The 22,438-nt window shown below is 34.8% G+C and overlaps 3 protein-coding genes across 7 annotated transcripts; 1 reads left to right on the top strand and 2 right to left on the bottom strand.

Moving 5' to 3' along the window:
- Positions 1-2,239: 2,239 nt before the first annotated feature.
- LOC113753250 (UDP-glucose iridoid glucosyltransferase-like) lies at positions 2,240-4,410 on the top strand. Its single transcript, XM_027297351.1, has 2 exons — positions 2,240-2,767; positions 2,909-4,410. The coding sequence occupies exons 1-2, from the start codon at positions 2,263-2,265 to the stop codon at positions 3,808-3,810; spliced, it is 1,407 nt and encodes a 468-aa protein (XP_027153152.1). The 5' UTR covers positions 2,240-2,262; the 3' UTR covers positions 3,811-4,410.
- A 713-nt stretch (positions 4,411-5,123) lies between these two features.
- On the bottom strand, positions 5,124-7,702 carry LOC113752196 (beta-D-glucosyl crocetin beta-1,6-glucosyltransferase-like). The gene is made up of 3 exons (XM_027296327.1): positions 7,678-7,702; positions 5,715-5,875; positions 5,124-5,648 (listed from the first exon to the last, which is right to left on the bottom strand). The coding sequence occupies exons 1-3, from the start codon at positions 7,700-7,702 to the stop codon at positions 5,124-5,126; spliced, it is 711 nt and encodes a 236-aa protein (XP_027152128.1).
- Positions 7,703-12,469: 4,767 nt separating this feature from the next.
- On the bottom strand, positions 12,470-21,170 carry LOC113751035 (uncharacterized protein At2g02148-like). 5 transcript variants are annotated; one of them, XM_027294880.1, is made up of 9 exons: positions 21,086-21,170; positions 20,585-20,879; positions 19,081-19,204; positions 18,627-18,968; positions 17,907-18,069; positions 15,785-15,908; positions 15,629-15,694; positions 14,743-15,000; positions 12,484-12,782 (listed from the first exon to the last, which is right to left on the bottom strand). In XM_027294880.1, the coding sequence occupies exons 2-9, from the start codon at positions 20,786-20,788 to the stop codon at positions 12,681-12,683; spliced, it is 1,383 nt and encodes a 460-aa protein (XP_027150681.1). In that variant the 5' UTR covers positions 20,789-20,879; positions 21,086-21,170; the 3' UTR covers positions 12,484-12,680. The 5 variants fall into 5 exon arrangements, with proteins under 5 accessions (XP_027150684.1, XP_027150683.1, XP_027150685.1 ...); XM_027294883.1 differs by lacking the exon at positions 21,086-21,170 and having other exon boundaries at positions 12,470-12,782; positions 14,743-14,922; positions 20,585-21,077; XM_027294882.1 differs by lacking the exon at positions 21,086-21,170 and having other exon boundaries at positions 12,470-12,782; positions 14,743-14,937; positions 20,585-21,077.
- Positions 21,171-22,438: the final 1,268 nt, after the last annotated feature.

Here is a 22,438-nt window from a genome sequence, read left to right on the forward strand (position 1 = left end):
GCATGAACTCAGCAGTTAATAGAATACAGTTTACTTGCGAGTTTTTTTTGCCTATACAAGAAAATAAAGAAACAATTCTACTTTAATGGGTGACAGAGCATTATATGGTTTTTTTTCCTCTTCTTTTTATTGATTATTTTAGTTGTCAATTGATGGCAGGAAAGGCTTTTAGAGTTGTTTCTCACTATTAGGTGAATTCCGGTGATTCTTTACATCTTCTTCTTTTATTTATTGACTTTTTTTTGTCACCAACTGTTATTATGATATTTTTTTTCTTGTCGCCAATTCCCGTGCTACGTAATATTTGAAGCGTTGAACGAAAGGGGGAAGAGGAGAGGGAGGCTGGTGGTTGCGGGGGAGGAAGGGAGGGATAAAATGGTGGATAATTGTAAGTGGTGAAGTTTTTCAAATTTTTTAAACAATCTCAATAAAATTTTAAACTCTAAAAATACCCCAAAATACATTTTGAAAAACACATAATCTAAACGGACGAAACATTTCCCTTGAATGGTATATGTTACTTTGTGTAACTGAATACCTTTTGTGTTTTAAGAATTTTCAGAGTATTTAGCAATTACTATATATAGAAGAAAAAAGATTGTGGAAAATGTACTAAAAATGATATTTGGCTTGAAGTAGTACGACCTTGGCTCCATTTGGATTAATTAAGTGAAAATGATCCTCGAATGTGTTCTAAGTAATCTTTGGTGTGGAACTTGAATTAAACACCCAAAAGAATAATTGGCCGAATTGAAACAATCACTATTTTTGCAAATAAAATGATAAAGGAGTGTTCAAGTGCTTTTTCTGATGATTTGCAAGTACTTTTCTTGGGTGGCCAATGGGCTTTTCCCTCGTTCTATTCTATCTCACTCCAATTCTCTGTAATCATTATTAATGCTTTGGACTTGTACAAAAGAAAGAAAAAAATTTCAAAATACAAATACTATTCTTTTTTTCTTTTTTTTTTTTACTTTCCCTTCCCTCCTCATATCTTGTCAAGTTAGAAGTCAAATCCTGAACTTGACACCGAATTAACAATTTAAAGAAGAAATGGGTATCAATCGTGGAATCAACAGGCTGTCTAGCTTATATTAGTTGAACACTAGTCTAGTGATATCAATCTTTATTAGAGTATATCAATCTTTATTTGAACATAATATGGCATTTGCTTCACAAGTTTGCCAAATGCAATATGTATAAGAGACTGGCTAGTACAAAATATTTTCTGTCTATTTATCTTACATATATTATATCAAAAAAATGTTGCAGTATTTTTTTTCAAAAAATTATCACAAATAATCTACTATCCAAACACAGTGCTACGATAATTTTTTTTCTTCAAAAAATTAGCCCAAATAATTTTCTATCCAAACTCTTCTAGAAACTCATTAGTTTCTAGAGAAAAGATGAGGAAGAGCACTGAGATTGCTCAACATATTAATTATTGGAGGAGGAGGGAGACTAATCCGTGCAGTAATTTTAGTTTCTAGAGAAAAGATGAGAAAGACAGCTAAGATTTGTACTTCTCAACAGTTTGCCAAAATGGTCCCTTAATACAGCTGTAGCTATAGGAAATAGCTTACATGATGACTTTTTTTTTTTTTTGGTCGCAAAAGTATAATTCCTATAATTTAATCTAGCCTAACCTAGAGAGAGGGGAAAGGAAACTCAATGTGAGTACAGACTCCATCAAAGAAGACCAATTAAGACCGCTACATATTGTGACAAATTTTGGTGAAAGATAAGGATTAAACCTTGACCTCCCACACCACCAAACTGGTGGTGACCACAGGGCCAAAGGCCTAGTGGTGCTTACTTGATGACTGATTTAGTCAAAAACAGCCCAAATTCAAAAGCACGTTTGTCATAGGAAGACAACAAAGACGAATATTGGTCATTGTCGGATGACAATTGAAGAAAACAAGAAATAGCCCAGATTCAAAATGATTGGTTAAAGCGTCAGTCAAAATGTAGCACAAATTCAACAACACTGCAATAATTGAAAAGCAACATAGACGAATGCTAGTCGTTGGCAAATGAAAGCATGAAATCTCCGTCCTTTTAAGCCACAAGCTAGTCTTGTTGAGTAGAGTAAATCAGAGCATGTTGCTTTCTGTCATGGCTCATGAGAAAAAGTGAATGTTGACTCCCCAAGGTGTGGTCATAACGATTGATTTCCACACCTCCACGTAAAATCAAGATCCTGAGCTTCATGAAACAGATATAAGGGCTAGCTGGTAACTACCATCCTCCAGTTTTATGGGATCAATGGAGAGAGATATGGAACAATGCAGAACTCGAAAACATACAGTAGTGTTAGTTCCGCCGCCCCTTCAGGGGCACATGACTCCAATGCTTCAGCTGGGGAGTATTCTTTACTCTAAAGGGTTCTCAATTGTAGTTGCACACTCCGAATTCAGACCACCCGATCCTCTAAACCATCCTGGATTCATCTTTCACGCCTTGTCGGACAATCTATCTGGCTATCAGGCCTCTATCAACAATTTACTGGATCTCATATCCGCTATCAACAGCAACTGCAGAGCACCTCTGCAGGACTACATGGTTCAACTCATGGAAGATCAGAAGCTGCAGGGCTACCAGGTTTCTTGTATGATATATGATGCACTCTTGTTCTTTGTTGATTCGGTCTCTACTCATCTAAAGATTCCAAGCATTATTTTAAGGCCTAATATGGCTGCTTACATGCTATCTTGTCACTGCATCTGTCAACTTCAAGCAGAAAATCGTATTCCTTTTCCAGGTAAATAGCAAACTCTTGGTTTAATATCTCAATTAAAAGAAAAAAAGAAATCTTTACACGAAAGATTTGAGCCCTTTAAGCAGTAAGTTAGTCACTATCTGAACTTAGGGCGGCAAAAAATTGAAATATTGCGATTCACAGAGTCCAGGCTGCAGGAACCTGTGCCAGAGCTCCATCCTTTGAGGTTTAAGGATTTACCCTATCCAATTACTAATGCAATCCCAGAATGGCTTATGGATTTCAACGCTTCCTCAATCAACATACGCTCTTCTGTGGCCACCATTTGGAATACAACAGATTGTCTTGAGCATTCAACCTTATCACGGCTTCAGCAATGTGACAAAGTTCCATGCTTCCCAATTGGGCCTCTCCACAAGTTGGAGGCTGCAGCCACAGCTACTAGTTTCCTGGAAGAGGATCAGAGTTGCATTTCTTGGCTCGAAAGGCAACCTCCAAATTCAGTGATCTATATAAGCTTGGGCAGCATCGCGTGCATAAATGAACAAGAGCTAACAGAAACAGCTTGGGGACTGGCAAACAGTGGCATTCCATTTATATGGGTTCTTAGGTCAGATTCTATAGATGGATCTCAGTTGGATGATCACTTTCCTGAGGGCAGTTTCAAATCTTTACTAGGAGAAAGAGGCCTAATATTCAAATGGGCACCTCAGAAAAAAGTTTTGGCACATAGGGCCGTGGGGGGATTTTGGAGCCACTGCGGCTGGAATTCAACAATAGAAAGCATCTGCGAAGGCGTTCCAATGATTTGCAGACCACATTTTGCTGACCAAATTGTAAATGCAAGATACTTGACTTATGAATGGAAGGTAGGCCTGGAAATTGAGAACGTGGTGGATAGAGGGAGCATTGAGAAATCTATAAGACGACTAATGGTTGAGGTAGAAGGCAAAGAAATGAGGCAAAGAATGTTAATTATGAAAGATAAACTAGAAGCGGGTTTGCAGAAAGGTGGTTCTTCGTATGAGTCCTTAAATGACTTGACAGAGTTCATCACCTCAGTCTCGTCAGCAGCAGGGCAATGACAAGGTCAAGCCGATGTTCCAGCAACCATATCAAATCATACTACTTATGTATGCTCATGGATTTCACATTTCCACTTTTGAATAAAAAATATGATCTCAATAGGGAGGTATAAAGATTTGGAAGTTACAACCTTGAGCTGCTGTTCCCAGAAGTCCTCAGAGTACTTATCACTACCTAAGACTGACAAGTCCACAAAAGAGAACGAATAAAACAGAACAGAAAAAAGCATCAAAGAGAAAAATCTGGATCTCTGCAGCCATAGCATGTTGAAGTTAATAGGCGGAGAATTTTGTGGGATTGAATATTCATATGGTTCTTATTCTTTTTCAGGAAAGTGACTTGCATGCATAGCAAATTCCCAGGTAAAAACCTTCTAGCATTGACATAGTACTGTCTAAAACGCAAAGGGACAATTCATCTAGATACTGTTTCAGTACTAGTATTTTGTTGGCACAAATTCTTGAGGATAATCCATATGCAAAGTTTTTTAAAATTTTAGGATCATGTCAAATTTAGAGGATCAAAGTTTTATTCTCAATCTTAAGATCCAGTCTATTGTTAAGGTTGTCATGTTCAAGTATACATTTAATCTGATATTAGTCATATAACAGAATAGTATTAATTGTCACTTGCATGGTATGAGAAAGAAAGTTTTCTTCCTCTTCTTCAAACGATGCAAATATTGATCCCTCTTGGTTGAATACACATCGGATTTAATTGAGTTAGAAGAGAGAAGTTAATAAATTTTCTTTTCTAATTCATTCGCTTTTCCTTCTTCCTTAGCTTCAACAACACAGCAAGCTCATGTTAAGATATAGATTTTCTAACCGTGAGCATTTTGTGAGGCTCAAGCTCAAATGTCCTATTTAGTTTGCTTATGAATAGTTTTGTGAAAATCAACGTGGCGTTAGGGTTAAGAATGTTTTCTTATTTGTAAGTGCCTTCCCTTTTAGATTTTAAGAAATAGGTTACATAGACCACAAATGTCCACATCCCTCAATCCCAAAAATTACCAGAACATCAAATCATTACAAGCAATTACATGGTCATATCCTTGAAGATGGTGTACAATTACACGTCTCGTCCTAAGGAAACAAACTTAACTTGGCTAGACAAGTTTTGCTCTTGCAGTAGCTATAGCATCAGAATCAGCACTTTTCCTGGAAAGCTGGGCTAGCATTTTGACTACTTCATCCAAGTCTTCTTCTTGACTAGATTTCATATTCTACCTCAAATCTTTCATTTTCCTCCTCATAGGATCTCCTCCATTTCCAATTACCACATTCTTGATCACTTTGTGCTATGTCTTCCCTCACAAGTCTCCCTTTTCATCTCTCATGATCTCCACTGCTAAACCATTTTCCACCATCAGCCTGGCATTGAGAGGCTGTTCATAGTTCATTGGCATGGCTAGAATTGGAACACCAAATTCTATTGCTTCTAATACTGAACCCCAACCACAATGAGATATAAATCCACCAATACTGGAATGGCCTGAAATCAATGCTTGTGGTGCCCCTCCTTGAACAGCCCTACGCCTATCTCTCACTCTCTCAAGAAAACCCTCAGGTAAAATCTGCTCAAGTTGAACCCTGTTTTCCTCCCCTTTTGGTAACCTTAGGGCCCATATGAAATTAACATTGTCGCTAAGCTCCAGCCCGAAAGCAATTTCTATGATCTCTTCCTTGGTCAAAAAATATTCACTCCCAAAGGAAGCAAAAAAGGCTGAATGTTCTTCTTTCTCTGCCAGCCATTGTATGAGATCAATATTCTGATGCTGCTCCTCGCCTTCTGGAGCAGCAGCGGGATATTGAAGCAATGGACCGACAGGTAAAATCTTTCAGTTAAGATTATGAGCACCATGATCCATACATTTCCCTTCAATCCACCTAGATGTATTAACCAGCATTGGTCCTGCTGGAAGCTGACGTAGGATTCGATTAGGAGGAATACCTTCATTAACTGCACTAACCTTGACAATCTCAAAATCCCGGTAATAGATGTTGGGAAACGGATTGATTGATTGACTGATTCCATCCTGCACTAACCGCAATGGATTCCATCCTGATTGATTGATTCACTTTGGTCTATGTGCAGAAATGAGTCATTTTGGGGCTGATTTTTATTCTGTCCAGTTAAAAAGAATTAAAGAAATCAAGAAGCCATTGATGAGACTATAATTACTCCAGCCAGACTATTTTATTGTTACCATAAAAGCACGGTCAATAAACAGCCGTTAGATATCCTTCGAATTGGAAAAAAGAAAAAGTCAAATGAATTCAATGCCAAATCATAAGATAGCATATGGACTCACTAACACGTGTCACTTTGTCATCAAATAAATGAGACCAGCAGCCGACTAGACTGATAACTTTGTCAATTGACTTTTTTTTTTCTTTTAACCGGTATTATGTGGGTTAATCATTGGTAGTTTAATTTTTAGGATGAAGAAATAAAATTTGAATTAGTTATTCTTGAAACATATGCATTATAATAACATTTGGAATTAGTTATTTTCAGAGTATTTATGTATGTTGAAAGGACAGATCATACCATGAATTGTATTTAATTTAAATCAATCAAATGTAATAAATTAAAATTAGATCAAAGAAATGGAACTTTGGCTTCAACCTTTGATCTTTCTTTTGGTTTTTGACTTTTTCTAAAGACCATTAATGTTCTCATCCAAATTTCATAGTATTACCTTAATCACTTTGGAGTACATTATGTAAAATCACTTTCTAATGTATGAGCCTTCATGAAATAACTTTTTAAATGAAATATGCTTTAAAATAAAAAGGGTTAATTCCACTTTGTCCCCCCAAACTTTGGACGATTACCTACTTCAGTTCCTAAGCTTCAAAATGGGACACTTAAGTCCTTAAACTTATAAATACCTCCCACTTAAGTCCCTAAACTTATAAAATGGGACACTTCGATCACCAACGGCATTCAGGATTTGTTAACAATTTTCCTTAAGTGAGAGGTATTTATAAGTTTAGGAACTTAAATGTCCCATTTTGAAGTTTAGGGACTGAAGTGGGTAATCGTCCAAAGTTTGAGAGGACAAAGTGGTATTAACCCAAATAAAAAAAAAAACATATATTTTAAAAACTTATTTGTGTTATCTTTTATGTAATCTACTTTTTATTCATGATTAAATTTATACATGGGAATGCATGCTAGAAATTGAGAAGGCTTCAATTCTTAGTAATCAGTCTGAAAAAAATCATGCATTTAGAAATTTAAGGTGTCGCTCCTCTTCATAAACTTTTTCTCCCCTATGTACCACATCTAACTTTAGTTATAATTTGGTAATTTGTAATGGCAATTTAGTCTTTGAATCCACATTTTAAGAAGATGTACATGTCTCTTGTCTTTGTTATTACTTTAGAACTTTTAGTATATGATATATTTCATATTCTCATTAATCTTTAGTTGATTAGAGTACATGGGCTGTTCTTATCCCAAATAAACTTATAAATAATAATGTGTACTATCTCCTTTAATATGTAATTTGAGAGAGGAAACTTAAAAGGAAAATTGAGAAAGGAAAAAAAAATTGTCAATGTTGATATTGAACTCCAGACTCCAAATGGAAATATCATGCTACAAACTTTCAAATTTTTAATAGCTTGTTACTTTCAAAGTTTGTAGTTTAAAAAGAATTCTTGTGAAGTGATTCATAATTTAATTTTGGGTAAAATCCAGAAAATTCCTGTGGCACTCGATTAATCCATATTATATTTTTCGTTCCTTTGTATTTGTTTTTCTCTTTTTTTTTTTTGTTTCACTTCTTTTTTTAATTCATTCTTATGATTGTTCTTCCCTTTTTTAGCAATAACATTTCCTACACACGAAGTCACCATCTCCGCCATTCATTGCCGCCATCTTCATCACTAATTAGTAGCTCCAGTTGCTTTCTCTTAGCACTAAGCAGTAATCACCACTACTAACATTACCATCTCCACCACTAATTAGTACCACTAACACCACATACGAACATGTTAAAATTTCTCAAATAGCATAAAGAACCCAATTGCATAAAAGTCTACGATACCTCTGTTATTACCAAGTTCAAGTCCCAATTCTAGTAAAATGTTGATAGGAAAATAAAATCTGGACCCATGGATTTTGCTTTCTTCACCACCACATCTACCATTCCCGCCACCCCCTTCTTTCTGGCCCTATCATGCTCCCTTCCTCATTGTTTCTCCCTCTTTCTTGATCTGTCCTCCCCTCCTTTGCTCGCTACTCTACCTTTTCCTCACTTTGGAAATTAGTAGTATTTAATAATTTTTTTCAGGGTTAAAAACAAAAAAAAGTTCCTTATGATATACCTAATATACAGAAAAGTTTCCCGTGATTTCAAAATGTACAAAATAACACCTCATATTTTGAACTAAATTGTAAACTAACAGAATTAGGTAAACTTAACGAAAATGATGGTCTTGGCTGTTAAACTTACAGGATTCCGTTAAATTTACCGTTAAGTTTACCGGATTCTGTTAAGTTTATCGGATTCCGTTAAATTTACTGGATTCCGTGAGTTTTATAATTTAGTTTAAAATATGAGGCGTCGTTTTATATGTTTTGAAACCATGGAGGGCTTTTCTGTATATTAGATCTACCAAAGAGGACTTTTTTGTTTTTAACCTTTTTTTTCAAATAGCTATAAAGTACAAAAATTAACAATGAGCCAAAAATCCATTAGGAATATCAGTACAAAGCCCATGCTAACGTGGAGAAACAAAGTTCCTACCAAATAAACATGACACTCAATTACATGTCCGAAAAAATATATTTAAAAAAGCTATATATAACGTATTATGTGGCAGTTGACAATAAGATATTTAATTATTTATACTCATCTACTTGTGGAATCCATGGATTGTATTCTCGTCTAGGTGAAAGCCCCAGTAATGTTAATAACAAAGAGTTGTTGTCCCCATAAATTCCCTCAACAATCACTGTAATGAAGTTGAGCAAATAGAACAATAAGAATTGGGATAATTACGGAAACCTCCCCTGAGGTCTCAAACAATTTCAGACAACTCCCCTTAGATTTCAGAAATTACACCAACCTCCCTTACTTTCACTATTTATGCTTCAAAATAGGTCCAATAGGCTATCATTTCTTTCAAATACCCTAAACTACCCTTTTTACCCAAAAAATTAAAAAGAAAAGAACAAGAGCTTTGCTGAATGTTGATTGCATCCATTGATTGCCTTCTTCCAAATTAGACTATCACGAAAGTCATGAAATCTTTTCTACCAAAAAAAATAAAAGACAAAAATAAGGAATTTTGATGATTGTGTTCTTTTAAGCAACACTAATAGGAATGTCAAGCCACCACCCCAATTTGAATCAAAACCAATTCCAACAACTGTGTGTACCCAAAAAACCACAATCCAATTTATTTCCCGCAACCTGAAAAAATCTCGCCACTTGCTACCAAATTTGATAAGACTCAACCTCAAATTTTGCCCAAAACAATAATTCGTCAACAATCAACCCCACTCTCAAATCCCCTTGCCTCTTCCTCTCATTACAGCCATTTTTTTCAGCAAATCATTGTCTAAAACCCAATATCCATCTCTCAAACTTTTGATATTTGACATCACCAAGTTTTATCACCCATAATCAACCAAAATCGAATAAAATAGATGCAAAATAATCAAACCCACTACACTTAGAATAGGGGGAAAAAAGAGAGATGAGCCTAGTCACGTTTGCAAAGAGAAGGGGAGATGTATGGGAAATAAAAAAGGAGAAGGGAAAGGAATGGAACAAAGCACAAGCTAGGGTTGATGGACAAACAATGGTCTTGAAGTAGAGGAGAAAATTTGGGAAGAGGGGACTAGGAAAGTGGTTGTAGGAAGATGGGTATGGGGAAAGTGAGCAAAGCTAACCTTTACTCATCTTTTTAAAATTGTACTTGAATTTGAACTATTTAACAGTTTAATACTATAATTTGGCATGCGCATTACAAAAGGTAGTTGGGAATTTGACTTTAATTATCTACCCTAGATTTAGAAGTTGGTGATAACAACTTGACAGGAAAGAAATTATTTTTAAATTTTTTAATAGTAGAAGGATAAAGCATTAATCACTGGCAAATTGGATTCCATTTAGGTCTTAATCAGTGACTTTCTTTATTAAGTAACAAGGAATCAGCAAATTAACTCTAGCATTCTGCACTACAGTTTATAACTCAACTCAATTTGCTACATTGGCCCAATGTACCATTTTTTACTTTTTTTTTCCACAGGTCTAATACCTAAAGAGGTTGACAACTTTTAAAGATTTGCTAGAATGGACTGAAGGGGTTCCTTATCAGGAAAATCTTCAACATCTCAGCACTGAAATATCTATGCCTTCCATTTAACCGCCTCTCCAAGACCCTTCCTTCTAACTATGAGTTACAATCTATGCAATCTTGAGACTTTCTAATTGGAACAAAATTGCCTAACCGGATTATACCAAATTCCATGTCAAATGCATCAACGTCATTGGTTGTGCCTATGTTTAGTTATAGGGGTTCCCAACTTCAATGCCAAAGTCTCTAGGAAATGAGCTTTATCACTTTCTTGTAGATTTCTAAAATATTTATTAGTGATTGGTAATCCTTTGAATCTAAATCGTCTTCTTCCCACCATTTTTAACCTAAAAAACTTCTCCTGAGTTTTTGAGTGCTAGAAGTTGCAGATCATAGGTAACATTCCAAGCTAAATGAAATGGGCAATTTGTATAGTTCTAGCCTTAGATCAATCAACAATGAAGTGATTCCTTCAAACAGCAAGAAATCACTTCTATTCCTTTCTCCTAGAAATAATTCCTTACCTGAAATGAAATGGGAATTAAAAAAAAAAGATGCTTACTTATCTTTTACATCGTATATATATTATTTAAGAAAAGATTATTGGCAGAAAGTAGGCAATTTAAATAGCTATAACCTTAGACCCATTGCAGAATGTGCGGATCCCTCAAAACAGTAAAGAAATTACCTATATTCCTTTCTTTTGTATCATTTCCTCTACCCGAAAAGGGAAAAGAAAACCACAAAATTACCTGCGTTCCTCCTTTTACCAATTCTAGTCCTTTGGCATGTCAACTTTCTCAATTAGCTATTCATGCATGCATCAATTCTAGTTAAGGTTTTGCAAAACAGTTTGTCGGTAGAAATTAAGTGATTATTGTAGTGGTTCTCGAGATTTCTTCAAAAGGATGCTATATTTTTTCCCCTTGTGCAACAATGTTTACTTGAAGAATTGAATTGCTAATGAACAGATCGAATTGCTAAAATCTATTTGTCGTTTTCAATATAATTATACTTGGAATTAATCTTACATCCTCAAAGGCCTTACAAAGATAAATTTTCAAGTTCATTAGTCAAAATTTGTGATATTGGTATATGATTACTTGATCTACAAATGTTATAAGAATGCTATTTTAAAAAAAAATCATTTCCTTAAAATTGGGTTCATGATTCTTTCATAAAAATTTTAATAGGAAAAAGACATCGAACAAATAATTCGATTAAATATCCTCTTTGAAGTAATCAAAATAAAATATGACATCACCACACGAAAGCTTTGAACTTTGAAGGAGTATCGAGTAAATAATTCCTCAAACGTCTGCTTTTGCCAAGTAAAAAGAAAAAAAATAGAAGAAAGAAATATTTTTGAAAATGTACGACTTTCCTTGAACCATGTTAAATATGTAAATTGGAAATCTGAAAATAATTAAATGCTGTAATTGTAAATGCTCAATTAACAAGATTGAGTTATGATATTCAAGCGTAAAATTAGAAGAAAAAAAAAGTTCATGATCGTCAAGACAAGTAAGGCACCTAGAAACTAGAAATTACTTATAACAAAAACGTTTGAGAAGTCACTGCCACAGCACGAAACTGATCGTGTTCCAAATTTTGGTAGTAATAGAGTTTTGCTTCTAGAAGGAATTTCCTTCGAATTGCTTGAGAGAAACAAAAGCACAAATAGATAACCTAGAAATTAGAGTAAGAATTTACGCACCCGTCTGATCCGGTGATGGTTCTGTCCCCATCGGTCCTCCATAGGCCCAGTTGAGTCTCCCCCGTAGTTAGAGTAGGAATAGAAGTAGGGTTGACGATTGACAAAAAAAAAAAATCTAAAACAATTTATATTTCCTCTAGCTCACATCTGATAAACTCAAGTTAAGGATCATGAGTTTTGGAGTTGACACACGGTAGTACTGTCGATTTTATTGGTGATATAATAAAGCATTCAATGGTACGTAATGTCTTGCAAACCTACTAGTTAACAGGTGTAAATATCAATAAAAGTTCACTAATAGGGTTTTTTTTTTCTTTTTTTGCTTTTTGATGTAAGTTTGAATTACTAAAAATTTACAGGCAAAGTTACTCCTGTTTCGTTCTTTCCTGCTTTTCGTTTGAAGTTTGTAACTAATGAAACTTCAATAACAAATCGCAAGATAGTGAGGCATTTTTAAGCCATTTAATACTTCAAAGATCTACTAGACATGAGAGGCCAAGGCAGATTTAGAAATGTGGAATGATGAATTTGGCTTGAGAAGCTTAGTCTGAAAGCACATCAACGTCAGCACATATATATATATGTGCATAAAGATTGCTGAAATGGATTGAAACATGGATGGAAACAAGTCAAACTAAGAAGAATAGCCTCTACATTAAATTAGAAGACCATAACCGATCACCCTTCCAACGTTGCAAGAACTGGAAAACCTAAATTTCTATACATTATCTAACTCAAAAATATATACAGGTATGAAGTTGGAAAGTGTACATTTGCTTTGCTAAAAGAAGCTAATTATACAATCTAAAACTAAACAAACATCTGGAATCTCTCAAATTCCTAACCTCTTTGTGCCACATTCGGAGCAAAACTTGGAGGTCTCCCTCAAGTAAGGAGCTCCACATTCATCACAATACTTTGCAGGGCTTGTTGGCTGTCGAATATAAAAGTGAAGAAAAAGTTAACAAGTGTCCAAATAAAAACAATGGAAAAGAGAGAGAATGTATTCAAACTAGACATGTTTATAGAAATGGTTTTGAAGCAACAGTTTCCCACTTGATGCCAGACTAATGCAAAGAACTTTAAAAAATAAGCCTTCAAGGATTATATAAGAAATCAAGGTTCGGGAAAGACCAAAACCTCCTATATATACACTTTATGAGATCATTAGAAAGGGAAGCAAATCCAAAATTAAATAAAGTCCCTGCAATACTCAATTTACACACTTTACAACAGAATTCACACTCATTAAAGAGTTTTTATTCCGAGAGAGAGAGACTATAATCTGTTTCCATAAATACAAAATTAGTCAGCTTCAGAGTTGATGCTCAGGGAATCAACATCCGAGGTTGATTTTCAAAAAAGAAACTTTACAATCAACTTCAAAAAACCAACTTTTCTGCAATTTTGCATCCTGCTAATACAATATGTACTATAAATCATCGGTTTCTTGGTTGACCTTTGTTTCTGTGATTTAAGTGAATCTTTAGGGGTCCCTAGATTTGGCCTTTGAACCCATTTAAGATTGAACTAAAGTCAATATCCTGTCCCAAGGACTCCCCAATATATCAATCCAAGTCCCAATTTGCATTTGTGGTCGATTTAGCTCAAAGCTAAAATTGCTGCTGGACAAAAAGTTGCAGCAATAAAGTTGACATTTTATAGACAGATTTAAAAATCAGACTTCTTGAAAATCAACAACAACTTTCAACACAGATTTTGTAAAATCCACAATGATCGAGGCTTAGTCAGATGATTTTTATGTTTTTTATTGATTTAAAAACCCCAATTTAAGGAATTGGAAATTGCAAAATGTAAATTTAGAGTCAATGTCAACAATATCAACATCAAATAAAGAAATCAGCTTGAAAATAGATCTCTGGTGCCAAACTCCCTCTATCATTTGGATCCAACAAGAGTCTCAAGACTTTTTACCTCTACTATTAAATGCCCCAGTCATCTTCTACACTATGTCAAAACTAATTCTTATGAACTACAATGTTGTTGCTCCTCTTCTCCACATCTACTTCTCTACTATCCATAGATGCAAATCCTTCCTTCCACTAGTACTGGGTTCTTTTCTTCTTTAGATTGATTATTCTTGTGCTATATGCTCAACATGAAGCAAAAGTCAGTATCAATTACTAAGGTTGACGTTTGCAATGTCCACTACCTCACCTTTTGAAGTATATTTTTATTGAAGTTTTAACATTAAAGAATTATATATATATTTCCTCCATTAAGCGCGAAACAATCCCTCCAAAATAAAAGTAAATAATTTAGGTATCCATCACATGTTTCCAACAGCATTTTTTCCCTTTCTTGATCAAGTTTCACATCTCAACTTCTTGTTAGTACTGATGCCATTCATACAAAGTCATTTAATTAAGTCCAATTTTTAGATTTACTATTATAGAAGTGATGAAGTCTTCATTCAAAACCTTAATGGCACATAACATGAAAACCTAACAAGTACATCACTAAATTGAGTGTGATAGGATGAAAAGTATTCCAAATTCTCTAAAATTGAGAAGTAATGAAAAGAACAGTATTCAGCATTCAGAAATCTGTAAAAGCTTGGCAATTTTTTTTTGCAAAGGGTGCACTTGAAAGGTAAATACAAAAATAGTGCATATTTGCAAGCTTTATTCTTAAGGGCACTTACACTAACTTCAATGTACCCTTTTTTCCCTGGTGTCAGGAGCTGTGAATATTGTACACTAATTGATGTAGATGCTCCTCATATTAAATAGCCCAAAATTTTGCCCTCTTAATAAGTTAATTAGGCAGCCAAAAACACCCAGTTCTCTAATTTCTCTAAAAGTTTCATGTTAAGTGAAAATGCATGAGAAGATAAAAGACAGGTTCAAGATCAAGAAAAGCAAAAGCCTCACCAGTACATGCAGACGTCCTCCTACATGACTCAAGGTAGGTAAGCAATGCATATGCTGAGGAATTGTAGAAGGTTGCTGACTTTGTGAAATGTCAGACAAGTGCGCTGGTGGACCACAATTCTGGTTGTGGGAATAGTGGGCAGCGTGTTGACTTTGATCAATATGGTGTGGATGTCCATGCTGCAGAGGATGAAACTGAGTCTGATGTGTCAAGGGATGGATATGTTGTTTTGATGACGTTTGCTGTGTGTTCTGTGGCTTTATAGTTTCAAGACCGATATTAAAGATCAGTTATGAATGTTTCTATATCAATGAAAGCTAAATTGAAGATCCGAAATGATGAAAACCAACAAACTCAAAACATCTCCATTAATTTTCTGGAACATACAAGAATATTGGACCGTATCCCATTCAATAATCAAATAAAAGTGGATGAGAGACCATACAAGGGAAAGCACATCCAGAAAATTATTTCCTAAAAAGGTAAAATGCATCATATTCAGCCTCATTCTACAGATTTAGTACGTTTTTACATTATTTTTCCATGCACCAAAAAGAAAATCGTTACGTCTCAATGGGACTGAGGGAATCAACGGAGGGCATGCAGGCCACCAAGAGGAAAAAAAATTAAGATTGTTTATAGACCACTGTTACGATCTATGTTGATATGAAACCCAAACAGTGTTGAATGAGACAGCATGCCTCATATAAATGAATTTCAATTTGAAATGCATCATCACTTCTGCAAACGCTCTTCTCCATGCATGTTTTAAACAATCTTGCAGCTACTTCACACATACTATTAATGATATCCAAAATATTATTCAAAAAAGGTTCAAATAAGAAATTTAACGCATGCTAACTGAAATTTCTTATGAAATCTTACTTCATTGATAGAACGATAGCCCTGAGCAGGAACCATTGGAGAAGAGTTATCTGTGTCAGTGAAGTTCTGGAACATGTATCAAAACAAACCAAATAGGTTAAGGTTGAAATGATGGTAACTAATTAAGCAGTATTAGCTACATGCTCAGAAGCCTACAGGCAAACCAGGAATATTGGCAATGGAGTTTGTTGCAACTCGCCTATACTTGTGTCTTGGGGCATAAAACTTGTAGTCTCTAGCAGAGACAGCAACTTCGGTCCGTCCAGTCAATCTTTTAAACCTATATAAAAGAGCTATCATTTTGAATAGACAATTTAAAACTTTTACAGAACTGCTAACTTGACAACTTATCTTTCTTCGAAGTTGCAGCAGAAATTAGCATTAGCACATTAATGTCTTTACAAAAAAATCCAAAACTTGCCTGCACATTATCATAGTAGCACGATAACTAACTACCAAACATCAACTTTTATGAATTAAAAAAAAAACTTTAAACAAGTTGTCTGAGTAATAACAGTTAATCACATTTTTTGAAGTTGTCAGGCCCATTTATAATCTCATATCATTGAACAAAATAAATTGTTGAAAGCAAGGAAAACACAGCCTAATTTTTTGACAAGGAAGTACAGGTAATCAAACAGAGCCCAATTTCCTTTTGGTAAATGATAACCTGACACTCGTAAGATTAATTACAAGTGTGCACAAAGTCTGAAGCAATTCAACTCACATAGTCACTTCACAATATCAGCATAAAGAAGGCCATAAAGCACACTTTGAGCCCCAACAGAGGGTTACAATCCAATATCTGTTTAAAATTGCAGAGAGCGTGGTTCATTTGTTGGAAGAATTTTAGAGGACGAGCGATATACAAAAGCAGGATTTCCTTTTCTTAACATTTTACAGACTATAATCTTACTCAAAGCTATCTTCTCCATTTAGCCAACTGTGAGTCATAGTAAAAGAATACCAACAGGTATGGTCACATGAAGAGCTCTACTTATTTCATGATCCATGCTTATTGATTTCTCATCTTTCCTGCTTTAGCTTAAGGACCTCTACTATACACTGCAGCATTGTTTACAAGCTCAAGTCCCAGTACGATCATTGGATACCACACACAAGTTAACTAATAATTCATACCATCAAAGTGATGCAGAACAATTAAAGTATAATGCAACATCGTCAGAAGACACAGTAGATAGGGATTGAATATGGATTCTGTTTTCAAGTGTTTAAACAAAACCAGACAAACACAATCTCCAATGAGACCTACAAGGCATAAATCAATAATTCAAACTGCACTCAAAGGTAGGGCATTTCACATTTTATAGGAAGCTTTGTACTAGAAACAAGGGTATCTCCAATTAGAGCAGTTATTGGTATCAAAACAATAGCGATTCATACAAGCCAAATCTTCTAATCAATAATTCGGCAAAAGAAAAACTTTAATTTAATTAATTCTTTTTTATCTTTATCAAGATCTTTCCTTTTGTCCAAAAGTTGACTAACTAATTTTTATCAACACTGTCCCTATTTTTTAGAGTGAAACAAATTAGGATTCTCAACTCTATACAGCGCACTCCAATACAAACTCTAGACCTAGTAAGAATATGACAAAGTAATGCTGCTAAAACTAACAGATGCTTAATTGAGGCAAAATCTTTATTCTAATACAACGTCATGAACTTGAGCCAGACACAGAACAAATATGATAATGTCTCTATATATACAGCACGGCTTCCAGTTAAAAAGTGCGTAATTTTGTGTTATACCCGTTTTACCACTTCATGCTTAACCACTAAAAAATGACCACTAAACCATACTCATACATCAAGGAAAAAACTATGACACTCATACATCATTGAAAAAAAAACAAACAATAACTGTTTACGATCTTCAATTTAATGCCCAAGCCTGTACGTGACTTGGACAAAGTTTCATCACCCTTTCTTCCTCCAACTAATTTGCTATTCTATATCTTTTTTATTACTTATTATTTCTTTTAAAATATGCATACACATAGGGTGTGCCTCACCCATTATTAGTTAATAAAAATCCTTCACACATCTAAAAAGGCAAAACTTGATTCAAAAACCAAATCATTCATTTTAAATTACAAATGACCATATAGACCATAAGATATCAAATGAGTCCCAACAACTGAAATGCAGCATCATCCCTCCAAAGCAGTTTGTGGAGCTAAAAGAATAGATTATCGTTTGCTCAATTTTTGTGACTAAGGCCAATGAATGTACTAGAAAGAATAAAAAACATATACCATTCAGCATCATCGATACACATATTTGCTGGTTTGTCAACGATCACTAGGCCGTTTACTACTACAAAGCGAACACGCTTCTCTTCCTGTATTACCAACTCAGGGAATCTTGACCTTGTTTCGAAAGAAGTAGCCAATTCTCGTCTCTTAAATATGCAAGGCCCTGTTTGTCCAATATATCCAAAATAAGCCAATAATTAGGAGGAGGAAGACATTAGTAAACGGAACCTCTAATTGAAAGAGTAAGTAAATAGCAAATGTGTATTTGAGATAAACATTAAACATGAAGACTTGTCCACTCATTAACCTTTTAGTCACAATAAACCGAAAATAAACATGTTGGGAGCCAGACATTGGACTACAAAAATAAATAAATAAATAAACAACAGCAAATGTACATTATCAACACATTAACTAAAAGAGGAAATAGAAGCCTGAGTATGCCAACTAGATCCTCTACAATGAACTGAAAATCATAGAAGTTCCCTTCAACTCTAAAAGCAAAAGGATGATGCAACTGCTACAATGAAGAAAGTAAATAGAAGGGGGTTAGACAAAAGCAGAGATAAAGATGTAAAATGATAAGTTAGTTAACTATGTTTGTCCATAGGAGCTCAATTCGATAATTGAATCGAATGCCAAATCAAGCGTCTAATCAAGGGATAAAATCATTTAACCTCAACATCACAAATTACGAATAAAACAGAAAAAATTTCCTACCTTTTCTCGGAAACTTCTTGGCAAGCTTTCTATACAGGCCACCAGCTGCTTCAAGGGCCACACCAATAGTTTTTTCACGAATGCCATTTAAAGGAGAAAGCCTTAAATTGACTTCATTAACCAGAGTTTCATACATGTTAGCAATATACATCAAGGGCAAAACAAACCGTGCGTCACCCTCATACCGAATCTCCCTTGATCTTCTCTTGTTTAACTTATCTTGCACAGATTGAGGTGAATAGTCAGCCTCCGTATCCGACACTTCAACCAAATGCGGACTTATAAAATGGTCCACAATGATGTCTACAAATCTTGCCCTTGCTGTTTCAATAGGTGATACATCTGCTTCAAATCCAAATCAAAGATCAGATATTGGTTAAAAATTTTAAACATGCAACATAAATTCTAATATTACTCCAAACACAGTAAGTAAATAAACAGAAGGTGCAGTCACCTTCAGTGGTCAAAATATTGTAGGGACCTCTTGAAGATCCACCAGCTTCAAGGCTAGTCCGATCTTCCTCTACCCCTACACTGTGAAGTGGCAAGGAATTTCTGTATGACTCGTGCATGCAATCCTGAAAGTCAATGTAAAACAAAATTACTTCAACAACTTTCTTGCGGCCGGATACTCTCTGAATTAATGATTGATCACTTAAAAGACAGAAGTACATATGTTTTAGAAGCATAATCAAAACTGTAAAGGAAAAGAATTTGTTCTGTGGGACTAAATAGGTCTCCAACCCAGAGAAAAAAATTCTTTGCTTTATGTATCATCTCACATGAAAAGCAGAGGGCATTCTACCTTCTTACATAATTTTCATTTCTAAGAGGCAAGTAATCTCATTCAAGAAGAGGACTTAAAAATGTACATAGTTTGATTCCCCTTACAGTAGAACAATATAACCAAGAAAGACACTACAGTGTCCTCAATTGATGGTGATTACGATAAATTGCTATTGAAACAGATAACAGTGGTGACAAATGTACCACTATGCTTCAGAAGGAGCATAATGCTTTCCTTGTTTGTTTGACCGTTGCTTTAGATGCAGGTAATTTTATAAATGCAAGTTGTGTGCTTCCCTACTAGCTCAACTTTTTGTGGATTCATTCACGGAAACTTGGAACAATGAAAGAGGTGCTACACCATTACCCGTTAGCAAAAACTTTTCTTTCTCTAGTGCAGAGATTTTTATGCAGTTTGATCCATCCCCTGTTTCGTTCCTCATTATCTTCTTATCAATCAACTTAGCATGTTCAAAATCTCAGATTTGAAAAAGAAACCTTTGGTCTGATCCTCAGATAGAAAAAGGAGAATGAGAGTAGACAGTAATATTATACTCCAATCCAGTTGCACCACCTTTTAGATACACTAGATCTCTGTCATTTCTTCAAATGCTTCTAGTAGCTATTTAAGGATCAGAATCTTCAAGGATATTAGAGTTCCACAGAGAGATGAAATACTTGGGCATTATATTTCTAAAAAGTCATTGTACATCTGAGGTGCAGACTTATACGGGATTAAGTCAGATGTTTGTTTATTCAGACCAGGATACACTCTTTCCCCGCTCTCATCAAAGCAAAGCTCTTTCATTACCATCAGTTACCGTCATCTTCATCAATAACCGATGATTCTCTTAAATTCTTAATCTCTTTCCCAAAATAAGGTCCATGACACTCATTTCAACACAGCAATCCTTCGTAAACTAGGGCTCTGTCTCTCCAAAATCCAAATCAACTTTTCTCGAGTGTTCAATTCGCCATTCAAACATGTAAACACAAGACTTCAAGTATTTATATCATAAGCAGTCCTTATTAAGAATCAAATTTACATCGCAAAATCTAAACTTTAAAATGTAAAAAAAAAAAAAAAAATTATACTTCTCCTACTTATCAATTTCCTATTTCTCTTCTCAACTTCACAAGAAAAAACCAGAGAAATTTTGAATAGGACTCACACTAACGACAGCAGCAGAATCCTCATCATTATCCAAGCTATCATCAGTTACGTCATCACCACCTCCGCCGCGGTCCACGTCATCACCAACACCACCGGCGCCGGCAGCAATATCATTCGCATTAAGATCATGCAACGAGCCGCCCATATACGAATTCGCCGCTCTTAAATTATAGTGCTCCACCACCGGAACCCTAGTCCCCATCCTTCCTTCCAATTCCAATTTCTCCCCCCAAATCTCTTCCTCCTCCTCTTCTTCTTCCTTTTCCCCCTCTTATACACCCTAAAATACTTCTCTGCAACAAAAAAGTACATTTCAGAAGCCATCGATTGATCGAGGAACTTTCACTGCGCGCTTGTGTGGGTGTTTTTCTTCACGCAGTAGGGTTTTGTAAAATTGTAACGGCTAGTTTTACTGGGTCACACTGTCAGTGTGTGTTTCGTGTGCCTTCTGTGCGTAGTTTGATTCCAAGCCTGTGGTTGAGAGAGTGGTGTCTCATACCTGGGTGAAGAAGCAGATTCCGAGCCTGAGGTCGAGGAGCAATTTCCAAGCCGGTAGGTTAGGGTGAAAAACTAGTGACGTGGTTTTGTTTAGTGAGTGAGCTTTGTGTTTTTCAAAAAAAATATTTTTTTTTGACACGGTGTGAATTTTAATTTTTATTCTTTTTAAAAAATATATTATAACAATTTTTATCATGTACTATATATTTAATTTGAAATGTGATCAAAAACGTGTTTGTGATTAGGGATGTAAACGAGTTAAATTTAATCAAGTAACTTGCGAGCTCGTTCGATCAAAACTCGAATTCGAACTTATATTGATCGAAATTTTAAAATAATGGGGTGTTTAAATAAAACTCACTAACTGCTTTTCCCTCTTTAAAATCAACCTTACTATCAAAGGGTTTGCATGGATTAAGTGTTTTTTTTGGAGTATTTTTGAAACATTTTACTGTGTCATTGGATTTCAACAAAATTTTCATTGTAAATAGTCCACATGAATTAAGTATTTTTTTTATGTATTTTTTCATATTTTTTAAATTTAAATTTTTATTAACTTGTTTTTGAAATTTTGTTAAAATTTTAGCACCATTGACTATTATCACAATCTCTCTTCTTCTGTCTTCTCTACACCCTCTTCCTCCTCCTCCTCCTCCTCCTCTCTCATTTTCTTCCTCCATTGCATTTACTTTCTCCTCCTCCTTCTTATCGTCCCCTTCCCCCCTCCTTACCTTTTCCCGCAACCCCTCATTAGAGTATAAAATATGTACCAATTTTAGTTTGAACTTAAAATATGATAAACATTTTGCTATGTATCGAAGTAGTATATACAACATTGACAAACAAGAAAAGAAAAAAGCAATACATACAACATAAACAAATACTACATGTTAAGTTTTCTGGAAAAAATCACAATCATTTAAGTCAAAATATTAGATTATGACATTTAAAGTTGATTATAGACAAAAGAATAGCATGCCACTTTGACTTTGTTTCACATACAGCGGAATGCAAAATTATTATTACAATTCATTTATAGCTAGTTTGGGAGGAAGGAAATGAATAGCAAAAAAAGATTTTGAAAGGATTTTAAATTTTTTCCATCGTTTTGAGAGTAAAAGTGGGAAGGAAAAGAAAGGATTTGGAAAGACTTCACTTCCCTTTATGTATTGGAAAACTTTCTGCCCAAGTTGGACGGAAAAGGAAGGAAGACCTGATGCTTTAAGTGAACTTTTTAATATGACAACATTGCCCTCAAAATCATGATACAAAAATTTTAAATTTTGGATGAGTTTCTCAACTTGTTTAATTCACATTTGTTTACAAAAAGGACAAATTTGTAAAGTAACTTATT

The sequence above is a fragment of the Coffea eugenioides genome, chromosome 11 (genome assembly GCF_003713205.1).
Source record: "Coffea eugenioides isolate CCC68of chromosome 11, Ceug_1.0, whole genome shotgun sequence".
Taxonomy (NCBI): Eukaryota; Viridiplantae; Streptophyta; class Magnoliopsida; order Gentianales; family Rubiaceae; genus Coffea; species Coffea eugenioides.